The sequence below is a fragment of the Aptenodytes forsteri genome, unplaced genomic scaffold, assembly GCF_000699145.1.
Source record: "Aptenodytes forsteri isolate BGI_AS27 unplaced genomic scaffold, ASM69914v1 Scaffold208, whole genome shotgun sequence".
NCBI lineage: Eukaryota > Metazoa > Chordata > Aves > Sphenisciformes > Spheniscidae > Aptenodytes > Aptenodytes forsteri.
Genome location: NW_008794963.1, coordinates 4,048,535 through 4,063,094, shown reverse-complemented (window position 1 = coordinate 4,063,094; position 14,560 = coordinate 4,048,535). Strand labels below are relative to the sequence as shown.

The window sequence follows — 14,560 nt, the reverse complement described above, 5'->3', positions numbered from 1 at the left end:
TATTTTAGAGCATAAGAAGACAAGTTTAAGAGTTCAAATGGGTGGTTACTGCATATTGCTAAGGGGTGGTAACTGCTTGAACTACACGTTCTAACTCTACTTAACAGGTTATTCTGTTTTTCTTTGGGGAAAATACAGAAAGGTTAATCCTTACAATCTTATGTCTGTTTTGCTTGCTGTGAGAGATGTTCAGTAGTAGACTAGGCTACAGAAATAGTCTGTAGTAAAATTCATTGTGGGCTAAGGTAAGTCAGGCTGTCTTGTATTTGCTACAGACCTATATGCGCCTTTGAAGCGACAGTAATTCAGAGGATGTGTTTGTAATACCATGGTAAGGTGATGGAGAGTTTAACTGTAGTTCTCCAGCAAAGGCCAGCTTTGCTCATAGCAGAGAAAATGGGTATTTTTTTAAAAATAGTTTGTGTCGTTCTTGTAAACTTCAGTAGCGGGAAGGAATGCTCTTTGAGCTTGGGGGAAGTTCCAAATGTAGAAAAAGACCACAGGCAAAGGTAAGAAGATATGCCACTTGTAAGTGGAGCAAACAAAAGGGAAGTACTAGCTGGTGCCGCTGGCAAAGTCAGTGTGATAATTTCATATTTTTTTATCCTGATCATGGATAGATAAATTTCATTACTCCTGGAGATTACTCTGGAGAGGTCTTGTGCCTTTTTTCCCTTTAGCTCCATCAGCTTTATCGAAGGAAGACTATAAGTCACCATGTATTTACTACTGCAAAAATACCTTGTAATAGACAAGAGGATGTCCAGGTATTTTTGCTGTAAGGTTTATATTGAATAGTTGAACTTTTGAAAAAGCTTGCCATTATAAAAAGATTAAGTAAAAAGGGATTTTTGTTCCTACTTTTAAAAAGATTTTTGTTTATGATCTTTTATGCCGTTGAGATGTTTTAGTTCCCCAAGTTTTCATATGGTTTTATGATTCTAAAAAATAATCTGTGATAAGGTTTGTAATTAGGATTAAATTTTTACTTTTGTTAAAACTGTTAATGTGATATTTGCTAGTAAGTATGACTTTTGCTATCAGTAAATATATGCCTTTAATTTTGTATTGCTTGGTAAGCCTTGAGGTTAAAAAAGTTTGGAAATACTTAGCTTTAATAGAAAAAGTGAGGGTACAAGTGAGTGAAATGAAGAATACTGACGGTGAGGTGAGGAGGAGGGATTTCCTTGTTGACAAATACAGTTTGTTGAAACTCCATGTTTGGTAGGGACCTATGCATAGCTTTCGTGTTGTCACAATGCAGAACTAATCTTATTCCGAACTGGTTTTAATAATTGTTTGGTTGTAATACAGACTTTCCATGTCTTGCAGCTGAATTTCAGTGCAGTACATCATTGTAAGAAATTCCAGATTCATTTGAGAGATGACACCAGCATCTTGTCCAGTTGCAGTCACGAAAGATTCTGATCAGTTAAAAGCACAAAGCTAGCCAAACTAGGAAACAGCAGGACAAACTGTTACAATTTTTTATTTAATCAGAGTATTTTTCTGTACCATGTTTCCTGAATTCGTGTTATTCATGTACTGCATGCTAGAAGACTCCTGAGCAACATGTAGGTGTGATTGAGGCCTGAATTAGGTGAAATTCTGGACAGCACAGATTTTAGTTTTGAAAGCATACTAGGCAGAGATTGATCAATGGACCCACAAGTTATTAAAGGAAACAAAGATAAAAACCAGAAGAATAAAATGAAAGCATTGGAACATTTGTGTTTGTCATTTAAAAAAATCCCAAACAACAAACCCCCCAAAAGCCCCCACTTCAATTTGAAATAATGCTTAATTTCAAAATAAGCTCAAAGATTGTGTCTTTCATTTAATTTGGAACTTGTTTGGGGAACTGCCGAAAAAACAATAAACCAGTTCTTTTTTACACTTCGAACTGAGTGTTTATTCTTTCCCTTCTGGAAGGGGAAAACAGATAATATCAGTGCCAGTTTGGTATACAGTAGTGGATGAAGTCAGCAGTCCAGCCTTCGAGTATAAAGATAAATAACAATTGCACATTCCTACTTCTTATGTAACAGTTTCCACAGAACCCTGAAGAAATACAGGGCTGCTTGTGTGTAGTTTGCATGACTACACGAACATACAGTTTAAATGATAATACAGGTTTTGATAAGTGAACATGCAATGATGGCAGCAGTTCTAGAAAGAGATGACAGTCCCTATGTTACCTTGTGTAGTAGCAGTTGACAGTAAGTCATGTGTCTATTTCTTCATATTTTAATATCTCTAAACATTTTCAGATTGTATATGGAATTGGAGTCACTGTTCACTTGGAAAGTAATAGCCACCTAGCACATAAATTTTGGAAAATAATACCTTAGAAGTAGATTTTCCCAATGATACCACTGTGAAGTCCTCACTGTAGAAGTGCAAAGGCACACTCAAACCTGGAGAAATGCATATTTAATAACACCTAAAAGCAAGAGCAAATATTGATGTTGGTGTTAAGTAGAGTCTGTCAATGTTAAAGGTCTCTCATGGGCAGTGAATTGAGTCCATATACTATTGAAAAAGAATGGTTTCACTTAACCTGTCGGGGGCTTGAATTTATTCATCTAAACCCCCAAGAATTTCCTATGTAAAGTGTGAGCAGTTGTGCTCATTACTCACTGGTATGTGTTTTGGGACCCATCAAGAAGAAAGGTGTGAAATGTTCTATGATGTTCCTTTTTGTTAGGAAACCAGATTTAACCCTAAGTTACATTTGAACAAGTTTTTATAGCTTTAGTTCCCTCTTAAAGCCATATATGTATTGTAATGGGCACTCAGGTTATGAGTGACTTACATAACTGAAAGTAGACTGGAGAGGAGTGGGTGGTTTTGGAGAATTAATCAGATGCAAAGATTTCACAATTATGTGCTTAATTTTCAGGATCAATTCAGATTGTTTTCCTTCAAGTGAGGAAGAGTCACATCCCTAAAATTGATTCTTATTTTTCATTTTTACCACTTTCTGTGAACATTTTATAGTATGGGAAGTTGTCAATTGTAATGTAAGTATTTTTTGCTGTTCAAACCTTCGTATTAGACAGCTGTAAATAAATGGCCAGGTTGAATACAGTCTTCATGTCTGTATACTTCCAGAGAGATACAATATCATTACAAATAGTGTGCTCTGAATTGATTTTATGCCTGTTACGAGAGCTGCTCGTGTGATGAGAATCCTTTCTGACAAACTGACATGTTTTGATAGGTGCTGAGGTAATTGTACAGATTTTTTTAATTAACCAAAAAGTGCAAGTGGTGTATTCTACAGAAGGTTAATCCCAATATCAAAGTTTAAATGTTAGTTTAAGCATTACTAAACATGACCAATCTCTTCTCTTGTGCATTTTTTTAAGTGTGATGTGAATTGGATGCTGAGGCTGGGCAGCTGTATTATGGGAATGTAAAGTAACTCGTTGCCTGGCAGCTCACAGGAAACATGTCTAAATATTTATTTCTGTGGATCTTTAAAGGAATGAGCTAACAGGCAGCTCTTCCTGTATGTTTTCTTTTACATTTTAATACCTCTATTATGTGAGAAATGCTTAATTATTTTAGAATATTCAAACAAGGAATTACTACTTCAGTACTCCATTTTTGTTTTTGTTAGACACTTAGACCACTAAGTGGACAACTATCAGCAACTTAGCAAACTATCAATAATCAAGTATTCCTATGAGCTAACAGGCAGCTCTTCCTGTATGTTTTCTTTTACATTTTAATACCTCTATTATGTGAGAAATGCTTAATTATTTTAGAATATTCAAACAAGGAATTACTACTTCAGTACTCCATTTTTGTTTTTGTTAGACACTTAGACCACTAAGTGGACAACTATCAGCAACTTAGCAAACTATCAATAATCAAGTATTCCTATATGTAGGCTTAGTTATTCATTCATACAAAAGTTTCTTTAGTTAATCATGTATTAATTATGAGGAGTTGGTGTCTCTCTTGAGACCTTAAGAAATAATTGCTACAATTATTCCTTGATATTTTTACAATATTTATACAGTTATTTTAAAGGAATTAGTGAGTCATTTGAGTTATTCTGTATTTTAAATCCGATATACTAGGCTGTATTTTTCTGAAGGTTTTTATATTTACCTTCATGCATCTTTCATGTGTTTGTATGTATATGATATATCTATTTATCTGTGTGTATATATATATTTAACTTTGCATGACACTGTTAAAACTTTCTGTTTTCATAGCATTTTTCCTTTAAGCCAAAGAGCCTGTGACATATACGCTTATTAAATTTGATTGCAGTCCTTTAAGTGTCCTGAAGTTAGAAATATGTAAAGATGACTTTGTCGAGCGAAATATAGCTACCCAAGGGGCATAAACAGCTTTTTAAGAGCATATTGTTAAAATCCACAGCAATTTAGAGCCAGAAACCGATTATAGGAAGAGTAAACATAGGGAGGTAATTGTGAGCAGCAAGTCGTCGTTACTAGGTATATCAATTAGAAGGTGGTAGGAAACAAGCTTAAACATTGTTTCGTGACATATGTGTATTGAATCTGATGGGATTTGAGTGCGTGCTGAAAGTTAAGTCTTCACTGTTTTTGCTGATGGGTCTAAGCTTAAATGTGTGCTCAGTGTTAAGCATATACTCGGGTTGTAGTTAGGCTTTGTACATGTTAGGAACTTTTACAAAATCCTTGTTCTTGACCAAACTATATTATGTGTTTATGTAGCTACTGTAGTGCTTTTACAGAAAGATAGCTGTGACTACAGCCACGTTTCTCAAAGGTGATGATGAGGTGTTAATAGTAAATGAAATTATTTTACAGGATACTAAATTTTGCCAGCATGTAAATCTTCCTTTTAATGTATTGCAGCCTAGTTAGCTGTCTCTGGTGCCCTCTAGTGTTCTTTTTACATGAACAAACCATAGTTACAGAGCTTTTAAAGGCAAGCTGCCATATTTGCTTGTCTTGTTTAGTTTTTTCTTTGTCAGTCTTCATCCCTTTTTTTCCTATGAATGTTAAAAATGCAACAGAAAAATCCATTAATCTTTATCACCTTGGCTCATTCGCTTCTATCATGATGTAGACTCAGGTATGACGTGCAAGGCCGTCTTTTCTGAGAAAACTTCTCGTGTGATGATGAGATCTTTTATGTTACAAGCATATTGTGAAGTCTTGTGTGCTGTTTCCGCTGAAGTCTTTTTGAATTGGCTGTCCTGATAATCAAGTCTCTATGATTGCATTTTCATGCTTTAAGGGTTGGTTTTGATAATCTTCCAGCTTATTTTGGTAAATAAGGAGATCCAAACAGTCAGTGCCATAGGGTTGCAGGGTATTGGCAATGTTTTACTTGTACTTACTTTATGCTGTAATGGTGTTCAGAGTTTCTGTAGTTTGTTGTATTTTCTGTAGCATTTCAAGAGATATTAGCACTCTCGCTCATGTGCTTTTTCTGTTGCTGTCTACTTGTGTATCAGAAACCCCTGTCAAATACAAGTTTGCTGCTTATTACTTGTACGCAAGAGAACGGCAGACAGTTTAATTCCACAGTTAGCTGGTTTTATTGCTTGATTCTTGGATCTGTTTTCGTAAACAGTATGAGAACATGACACTTCAGCTTTAATACCTTACATTTTTTTCCTGGTTAAAATTGAGATTGTGTTTGTTTTTATTTAATCAGTGAGTTTACCTTTTCTTAACACGGGATCAGAAGTTCTACATCAATATTTACAAACTGTAAAGCATGAATCAGAATTTGTACGAAGGAATCACTTTCATCTCTCGTGTAAATGTGCACTTACATAACTCGGATCCAATGGATATTTTTATAAAGTTACTTTTTCAGATCCAGTATAGTCTACTGCCATATTAGCTAAATCTCGTATTTGTGAGAAATACTGGAATGATAGTTCTGGAAGCAATCTGGCTTAACCCACAAAATTAATTATTTTTGGGGCATGCACAGGCCCTGAAAAAACTTTATATTGCTCTCTCTCAGTACATCATTCCTGATCTGGGGAAAACACTACTGATCAAAATTGTCGGGTACATCCCTTTTTGGGACAACTGTCTGTTAGTACTGAGGTGGGCTTTTGTGATCCTTAGTCTTCTAGGTACTAGAAGATAACTGTTCTCTTTGCCGAGAAACAATAGTAAGATAAAGGCTTTTGACGCTCTTAGACTGGAAAATGAAATGCTGTTCTTTGGAACAAATCCAGATACTTGATCTGACTGAAGAAATAAAATATCAGTGTTTTTAATGAAGCAGAAGATATGAAAATGGTCACTTAGGACTCCATTTCATACTTGTACTTATTGTTAGCCATTGCTTTTTTTCACTAACTTCTAAGATAAAACTTTTAAGCCTCAGGAAAATGTTTGTTGCATTTCTGATTTCAGTTTTAGTAAGTTTAGGAGTGTATGCACTGCAAGTGGATATTAATATTAGTCAAGCAAATCTGTAAATCAAATGTAACTGTGCCTTAAGCTCAGAGATTTGCTTGCCTGTATGTTACAGGTGCCACATTTGTAGCGCTTAATAGGAGAAATAGCAGTACGTTGTGAGTGTGCAGTTTTGCATTGTATTGCAGTACTGAAAGAAGCACTTGGAAGTAGTAACTTAATTGTTCTGGCACTTTTAAAATGCAAAGCAAAAAGACACTTTTTGACTTTACTTTCCGAGTACCCTTGTTAGAAAGGGAAAAATATAACTTGTAAAAACCCACTGGGGTTAGCAAGAATGTTGTGGGTGGGGGAGAAGTAAAGAAAATTAAAGTTGCCACCAGGAGGAGCAGTACTAAAATATTCTCATTTATTTACTGGCACAGTCCTCTAGTGCTGTAGCTGTAAACTATCTGTATCTTTGGGAATATCGTAATTTTTTTTTAAGGGTAGGGTACTAAATATAGTGTTTTAGAATGCAACTAAAAAACCCAGAAAGAACGCAAATGAAGAACTTCAGTATTTTTACAAATTATAATCCAGAAAAGAATGATTCTTTTGACATTTGAAATTTTAATCACAGATTTAGATCTGTATCCTGGTTTCAGTATGTTATGCTGTTAGCCAGACTCTCTGAATCAAAATTAGATCGATTTTTGTGTCTCTTAGTTGAGACGTAATAGAATAATTTTCGGGAGCTGGTGTATTGGTATCGCTACTAACTGCAATTCTCAGTATCTGCTTAGACCAACCATTAGAGAAACAGACACTCAGGCAATGTAGCTGGCTCGTGCACTCATGTCTATATTAGAGGCAAATTGTCTGCTGTGTCAGGGAATAACAGGAAAGGAAAGGAACGAGTTCCATAAGAAATAGAAAGTGCCAGACCTTGTAGGGTTTTGGGGCTTGGGTGGGGTGGTTTTTTTTGGTTTTTTGTTTGTTTGTTTGTGGTTTTTGTTTCTCCCCGCCCCCCTTCCCCCCCCAGCTTGGGTTGAGTATTTTACTCATATAGAAAATGTGTATAGGCCATCCCATTATTCCTGAAATGCTGTGATGTTGTACATATAATCTAAATCAGACTTTGGAAAGGAGTGGGATTTCCCATTAATGTTTTTAAATATTGGTATTCCATATGAATTTTATAATTCATTAACTGGATTGTCATTAGTTCTTTGTTTCACATTCCTGGCCCGTTATTGTCACTGATTCATAATGCTATTGTATCTCTTCATGATATTAGCTCCCCACCCACTTAGTTGATTAAGTATGTGCTTTACAGATATTTTTCTACATAGTATCAACAAGTTATTTTTTTCACTCTTGTGACAGAGGTTTTTAAAGAGAACTAAATACTTGAAGTAAGCCAGGTTGATTTTCTGTTTCTGAGGTGGATTTCCAAAACTATTTTGGAGGATTGTTTAACACCTAAATTGAATGAGTGTCTGTCATCTGGGTGCTGTGCATAATGTAAGATGCTGGGCATGATATTTAGTTGAGGGTGATCAGCACAAATCCTTGGTGATAGTCCATTGTAAAACAACCAAATCACTTTCTATAAAATGTGGTACTGATTTTGGAATCCAAGGAGGTATAATGGGTCATGAAAATCACCGAGATACTCAAAACTGGCTGCTGATGCAAAGTGGGTGTGTGGGCCACGTCTGGTATATCCATCCTGCTGTACATCTGTGAGAAAGAAGAAAGTTTTTATTCTTCCTTTATATGGAACACTTTTTATTCTGTAATTTCTTTTAAAGTTTTAAACCAGGAAGTCTAGCAGTACAACTAGGTCACATGGAGATATAAAACTAATGAATAAGCATCTAAATGATTGCTTCTTAACTTTTTTTTTTAAATGATCTGCTGCATTCTGACGAATGTTTCTTCACAGGATGAAGATGAGCTGGACTCTCATACCATGGTGAAGACCAGTTCGGAGAGTGCTGGTACCATGAGGGCCACAAGCACGATGAGTGAAGGCGCTCAGACAATGATTGAACACAACAGTACTATGTTAGAATCGGACTTGGGGACCATGGTAATAAATAGCGATGATGATGAAGAGGAAGATGGGACCATGAAAAGTATGTTGTTATTTTACTTTTCTTTTAATAATGTAATATGTTTTCTCATACTGCGTGAGAACATTGTATCATCAGTGGCTTTTAAGCGTCAAGTTCTGTGGCTAAAACAGGAGGAGGGGAGTATTTGTGTCTCTAAGGGCGCTCTATAGTTTGTGGAGAAAAAGGTGACTCTAGTGGGAGATTCAAAGCAGAAGCCTGGTTTTGGTGCTTTGCTAAGTCTCTCTGGAGGACTCGAAAATTAGTTTCTGTGAATTCTCCCTTCTACTGCTTCTCTCTTGCTTTTTGCCTCCTGTCTCTCATACATTTGGACCAGTTCCTTGGAGCTAAACTGAAGTGATGTGATTATGTGAGAAGCTGCTGCTTCAATGTCAGTGGTCCTGGGAACTTATCATGACTCTTCATGAGTTCAGCAATCAGTACACATCTTGCTGCAAAATTGTTTTGTAACTCATGATCAATTAGCAGATTTTTATTTTATAACTGAGTGTTATTATTTGAACATATGTTGGAATGTAATTTAATAATGCTTGATTTAAGGCAATGATCAAAAGATCGTTGAAACCTAAGTAAAAAGTCCAAATTGACTTCAGCGGCATGTGAGGGAGTACGTAACAAAGAAAACAATTTGCAAATGTTTTGAAGTATAAAATTATAAGTTACACTGACATATGCATAAATACGTATTTGTTAACTATTTAACTTATGTACCTACACATTGATGTGCTCATTATTTGGCTGAAGACTACTGCAGAATGAGGCCCACTGAATTTAATAGAATTATTTGTTTGAATGGGCAGCATCAATAGATTAATTTAACTCAAGCTCTAAGTGCCTGATTTCATGAGGCACAATGTAATGTTTAACTCCAGGCAATTGTTTGCGGGGGGAGGAGGTAATAAATAAAGCTAATGTCTCAAGAGTGGAAATCCGTGCCAAATAAATAACTTTGTTAAATGCTTCATAGCAAACATAAAGTTGCATTTGTGTCTGCACATATACACCTGATGTAATTTGTGCAAGATTAGTTGGAAGTGCAAAGCAGGAATATATGTTTTCTTTGTAGTTTAATGTACAGCAAATTGGAAGAATGGAGAGGTTTTGTTGATCTCCCCCCCCCCCCTTGGATTTTTTTGTGGTTTGTTTTGTTGGTTTTGTTTTTTTTTTTCCTAGTGTTCTTAGCAATAAGATAGCAAACATACCTGTTGATTAGTGATTAGTTTAAGTAGGGTGATTCACCTCATGAAAACACTCAGTATATGCTTTAATTTGTTTTCATGCTGAAACAGAGTATTTGCCTATTAAACTGCGAGGCTAATGGAGGGTTAGTACAAGCGATCTCAAACTCATCAATTTCAACAAGTTAAGGAAAAGATGAGTGATGCAAAAAAAAAAAAGAGAAAGATATTACAAGCAAATTTGGAGTAAAGGATAATAAAGTACTTCTTAGAGTGGAAGTATTATGAAGAAGGGGTTTGTGCAGCCTTTCAAATCACTTCAGGCTTAATAACTGTCCATGTAGTTTTTATACATGCTGAGAGGAAATACCTGTTAGTATGCCAAACAGATCAAAAAAGTGTCATTAGGTTTGCACTGCAATCTCTTATCAGTGTCCTATTTGTCTGCTATGTTGCTGGAGACGTTTTTAAAATGTATTGTTATTTTCCATTTTTAATTGATTTCAGTAACAATCTGTAGTTAGAAAGGGAATTACCTTTCTACACCTTGGCATTTAGTCAGTTTAATTCTTAAACCCATTATTCCTTCTTGTCAAACAAGAATATATAATCTTTGGGACAGCAGGTTTCCTTCCCCTCCCTCCCCACCATAAGTGACTGTTTTGAGACCTGTAACTCCAGCAAAGGAAAGCCAGCAAACTGGAGGTAGCCTGATGGCAAGTGATAGTTTCATCATTCAGCTGGCAAGTGACAGGTTTGGTTCCAGCACTTACTCGCTGAACTTTCTTGTATTTTGCATTAGACACCCATTGATTAAAAACTAGAAATAATTCAAGAATAGGACCTCCACATCTCTCAGCTGAAAATAAATATAAACCATGTCCACTGTAGCTGGTCCTCCTCTGGTTCTGAGTCATGTGCTGTTGGCTGAAACAGGAGCAATAGCAAGTGTCCTAAATAAATGTCACCAGGAAGGAACATACAAATCCTTGCTCTCCCTGAGAGGCAGACATAGATTTTGTGCTTCTTTGTGCTTGACGAAGACACAAGGTTTTTTGAGATTGGTTGCTTTTTCCCGTGTATTGTTATAGGCAAGTGGGCACTTTCTAGATGTTTGTGTGATTTGGTTATAATAAATCAGAACAGGTAGCTTAAAAGTACTATTTGATACTTCTGAATAATAGAACGTTGCAAGCAAGAAGCTTGGAGAAATAAACTTAGTTAACTAGGGAAGAGGGATTTCATTTCCTTCCTAGAGACACAAAATATTTATGACAAACTTTTTTTTTGGTAATTGCTCGTGTGTTTAGTTTCACGTTTTGTTTCATTCTGCCTTTTGTTTCCCTGCTCAAGGACAAAATAAGAAACAATAATAAGTTTTTATTTATAAGTGCCCATGCTTAGAGGCCTCTGGGAGCCATGACAGAAAATAACTAAAACCATATTTTTTTCACAAATAGGGAATTGTGCCCAGATAAAATTGGGATTTGGAACAAAAAGAGGCCTGTCATCCTACCCCAACAGACAATATACAGCCTAGCAATAAACAACATTTATGCCTTCTTGCTTAGTATGCCTGTGCATGCTCTGAGCAGAGACTATGTGGTATGTACCTGGAAGGAGGGAAGAAAATGCAGAATACAGAGAGGTGGGAGGACGGAGCTTAACTTTAGGAGGTTTAACATGGAGTGGAAGAAAGAGTGGGATTGATGGAAGGTAGTACTACTTTTGTTCATCTGCTCGGATTGTACTTATTTTCATGTAGAAGTTTTTTCATATCTCAATTCAGAGACCGGTATTCAGACCAGCTTCCCCACATTCCCTTTGTGGCTTTTCGGCAAGGTTTAGTGTTAGGGCTTTCTGGTTCACCAAGAGTACTTCTGATTGTTCTCCTTTCTCCTTTTCATTAACACCACATCCCCTCCCCCCCCTTTTTTTTTCTTTTTCCTGTTAAATTTATATTTGCCATCTGCTTTGGGCTGGCAAACAAGTTGCCTTTTCTTGCCAATTGAACTTATTCTGGGTTTCTAACTGTTGCTTCAGACTTCAGTGAAACTTCTATATAGTTCATGGTTGGTTATGAATATATTAAAAGAAGAGGACAGTGAACTAATGAAATGGCATTTGACCGATAGAATGTAGAAAAGTGGTCAGGTTTTTGTTTTATTACTTTTTGCCCTATAAGACATGAAATGTTTTACGTTTAGTCAGTATAATTCTTAAATGGTCTTCCTTCTTATCAGAAGAATATAGTCTTTGGCATAGCAGGCTTCCTTCCCCTCCCTCTTCACCCATAGGTGACTGTCTTGAGACCTGTAACACCAGCAAAGGAAAGCCAGCAAACTGGAGGTAGCCTGATGGCAAGTGATGGTTTCATCATTCAACTGGCAAGCGACAGGTTTGGTTCCAGCACTTACTCGCTGAACTTTCTTGTGTTATTGTATTATGGGATCCTTGATTACAGTGGGACATGCACCACACTGTAGAACCTACATTTTGAAAGGAGAATTCATGAGTTGGTTTTATTTATTTATTATTTTTTAGTGATTTCAGTCCATCCAGTGTAAGAGATTGTGCCATACTGTAGGTCAGTCTCCTGTAATAGGAGGTGGATGCTTGCGTAGCTCTGGAGTGATGCTTCGTAACTCTTAGAAAGGCCTAAGTCCTACAGCTGTTTTTTCAACTGAAAAGCAAAAGCTATTGATATGTGTTTTAAAACAACCTGTGATCCAGGTCCTATAGGAATTCAGCAAGGAAACTTAATTGTGGGCTGGTTTCAGTGATGGTGTAACACGGGCATTGATATTTCATGGGTGTAGTTTTGTTCAAGCATGTTTACTGTGCTCATGTTGAGATGGTTTGCTTGATGCCATATGCAGGTGTACTAGTACTTCACTCCTGTATATACAGAAAGAGATGGTAGGTGTTGCCAAGCCTATTCCAGTCCTCGAGCCCTCTCTTGTGATTCATAATAAAGTTGTTCGTTTATGCCACTAGTAGTAGTATCTTTTACAAATGGGTTTTTTTTTCAAAGAAAAACATCATGTTGGCAATTCTCCTTCAAGAGCTGTTGCAAAATGCTAGCTTAACATGGATTTTCTTTGTTTTGCTGAAAGCAGAAATAAAGTATAACTCAGCTGGGATGAACTAATGGGTTTATAATAGCAGTGTCATTGAGTATTTTTTCTTCTTCTCCGGAAGGTGGAAAAATAGAACAAAAGTTATTAAACCAGTTTTACAAGTCTCATTCTCAGGAAGCGAAGCAATGTTTTGTACAGGAAACTCTTTTCCCCATTAAAAAGCCTTTAAACTTGAGTTCATAGTCCTTCAAAAAGTCTGTGAAGGCTTCAGCTGGTTGAAAAATATGTGGATTTTCCATTTAAATGCCAGTTGCAATTATTTCTGATAAATAGGTATATTATAAAACAAACAAAATACTGAATGAGGCCTGAATTTGAATGAAGACTTGGGTGCATAAGTCACTGTGATGTGAAAACTGCAAACTTGGTAACCACTTTGTTACACAGCTCTCTGTACTCAAACATTTCTTAGATACATCCTTTGGTAGACTCCTAGCTGCTCTGGCCTAAGGAACTGGTGATCTAGTTTCTGCTGATGCTTCCTTGCAATTCAGAAACTAAGTAGACTGAAGTCTCATTCTCTGAGGTGGTTGTCTAATAGGCATGTATTAGCAGCAGAACTCACCCGCTCATAAAATACAGTCACAATTTCTGCTTAAAATATGGCTGAGGGAGGGGGCTGTGGCAACTTTCTACATGGTAGTTCACTGTTAAGTGCGTTTGCCCGGAGATTGAGGTCAAAATTCCAGGCTCTCTTCAACCTTATTGTATTCAAAGCTCCTGTCTCCCATTTCCCAGGAGAATTACTGCCACTGTGTTGTAGGCCACCTTGTGTGGTGAGAAAGTAGTGGTAGGAATGTATGAAATATAAAGCCTAGGTAGTATATGTTGTTGTATAAGCTGTTGTAGCCTTTGTAGTAGAGGTGATGGTCCAAAGAAGGCTAAAAGCTGATTGCAATACAGCTTCTCATTCTAATAGTGACAAAGCAATGTATTTTGATGGAATAAAGATAGTGACAGGATTTTCACAGATGCACTGCAGACAGGAGAGTCTGATCCCCTAACTTCACTGAAGAGGCAGCAGCTGGAAATGTTCGTCAATTGAGTGGCAGGTGGAGATCTCCAGGATGGGGAAGGCTGTGGAAGCTTGTGGCTTTTAGCCAAAGGAGGAAAGCTTTCCTCTAGATTTGCAGCTGTGGAAGAGGTCCAGTGCCCTGGTAGTAAAGGAGCGAGAGAAAAACTCAGACACTTCCCATAGGAAATTGTAAAAAACCAAACCCAAACCAAACCAAAAAACACCCCCCCACCCCCCAAAACCCCAAACAAACAAACAAACACCACCACCACCTGCCCCCTCCCAGGAAATTGTAGTGGGAGACTCCCTTCTGTAGGAGGTGGATGCCCTTATCTGCTGACCTTACTTGCTATCTAGGAAAAGTTATTTCTTGCCCAGGGCCCAGCCCTACAACATTGAAAGACTGCCAGGGCTTGTCCAGTGCTTAGACTATTGTCTCCTGCTGCCCATCCACATGGGCACGTGCCAATGATACTGCCAGAGGAGACCTTGAGAGTGACCTTGTCCTGGTTTCGGCAGGGATAGAGTTAATTTCCTTCTTAGTAGCTGGTACAGTGCTGTGTTTTGGATTTAGGACCAGAACAAAGTTGATAACACACCGATGTTTTAGTTGTTGCTAGGTAATGCTTACACTAGCCAAGGACTTTTCAGCTTCCCATGCTCTACTGACTGAGAAGGCTGGAGGTGCACAAGAAGCTGGGAGGGGGCACAGCCA

The 14,560-nt window shown here is 37.1% G+C and overlaps 1 protein-coding gene across 1 annotated transcript in view; it reads left to right on the top strand.

The window, feature by feature from the left end:
* STK3 (serine/threonine kinase 3) overlaps positions 1–14,560 on the top strand; it is a 149,616-nt gene that overhangs the window by 77,785 nt on the left and 57,271 nt on the right. Inside the window, exon 9 of the mRNA XM_009275516.1 lies at positions 8,323–8,515. Coding sequence (XP_009273791.1) covers positions 8,323–8,515 — 193 coding nt within the window. The remainder of the gene's footprint in view (positions 1–8,322; positions 8,516–14,560) is intronic.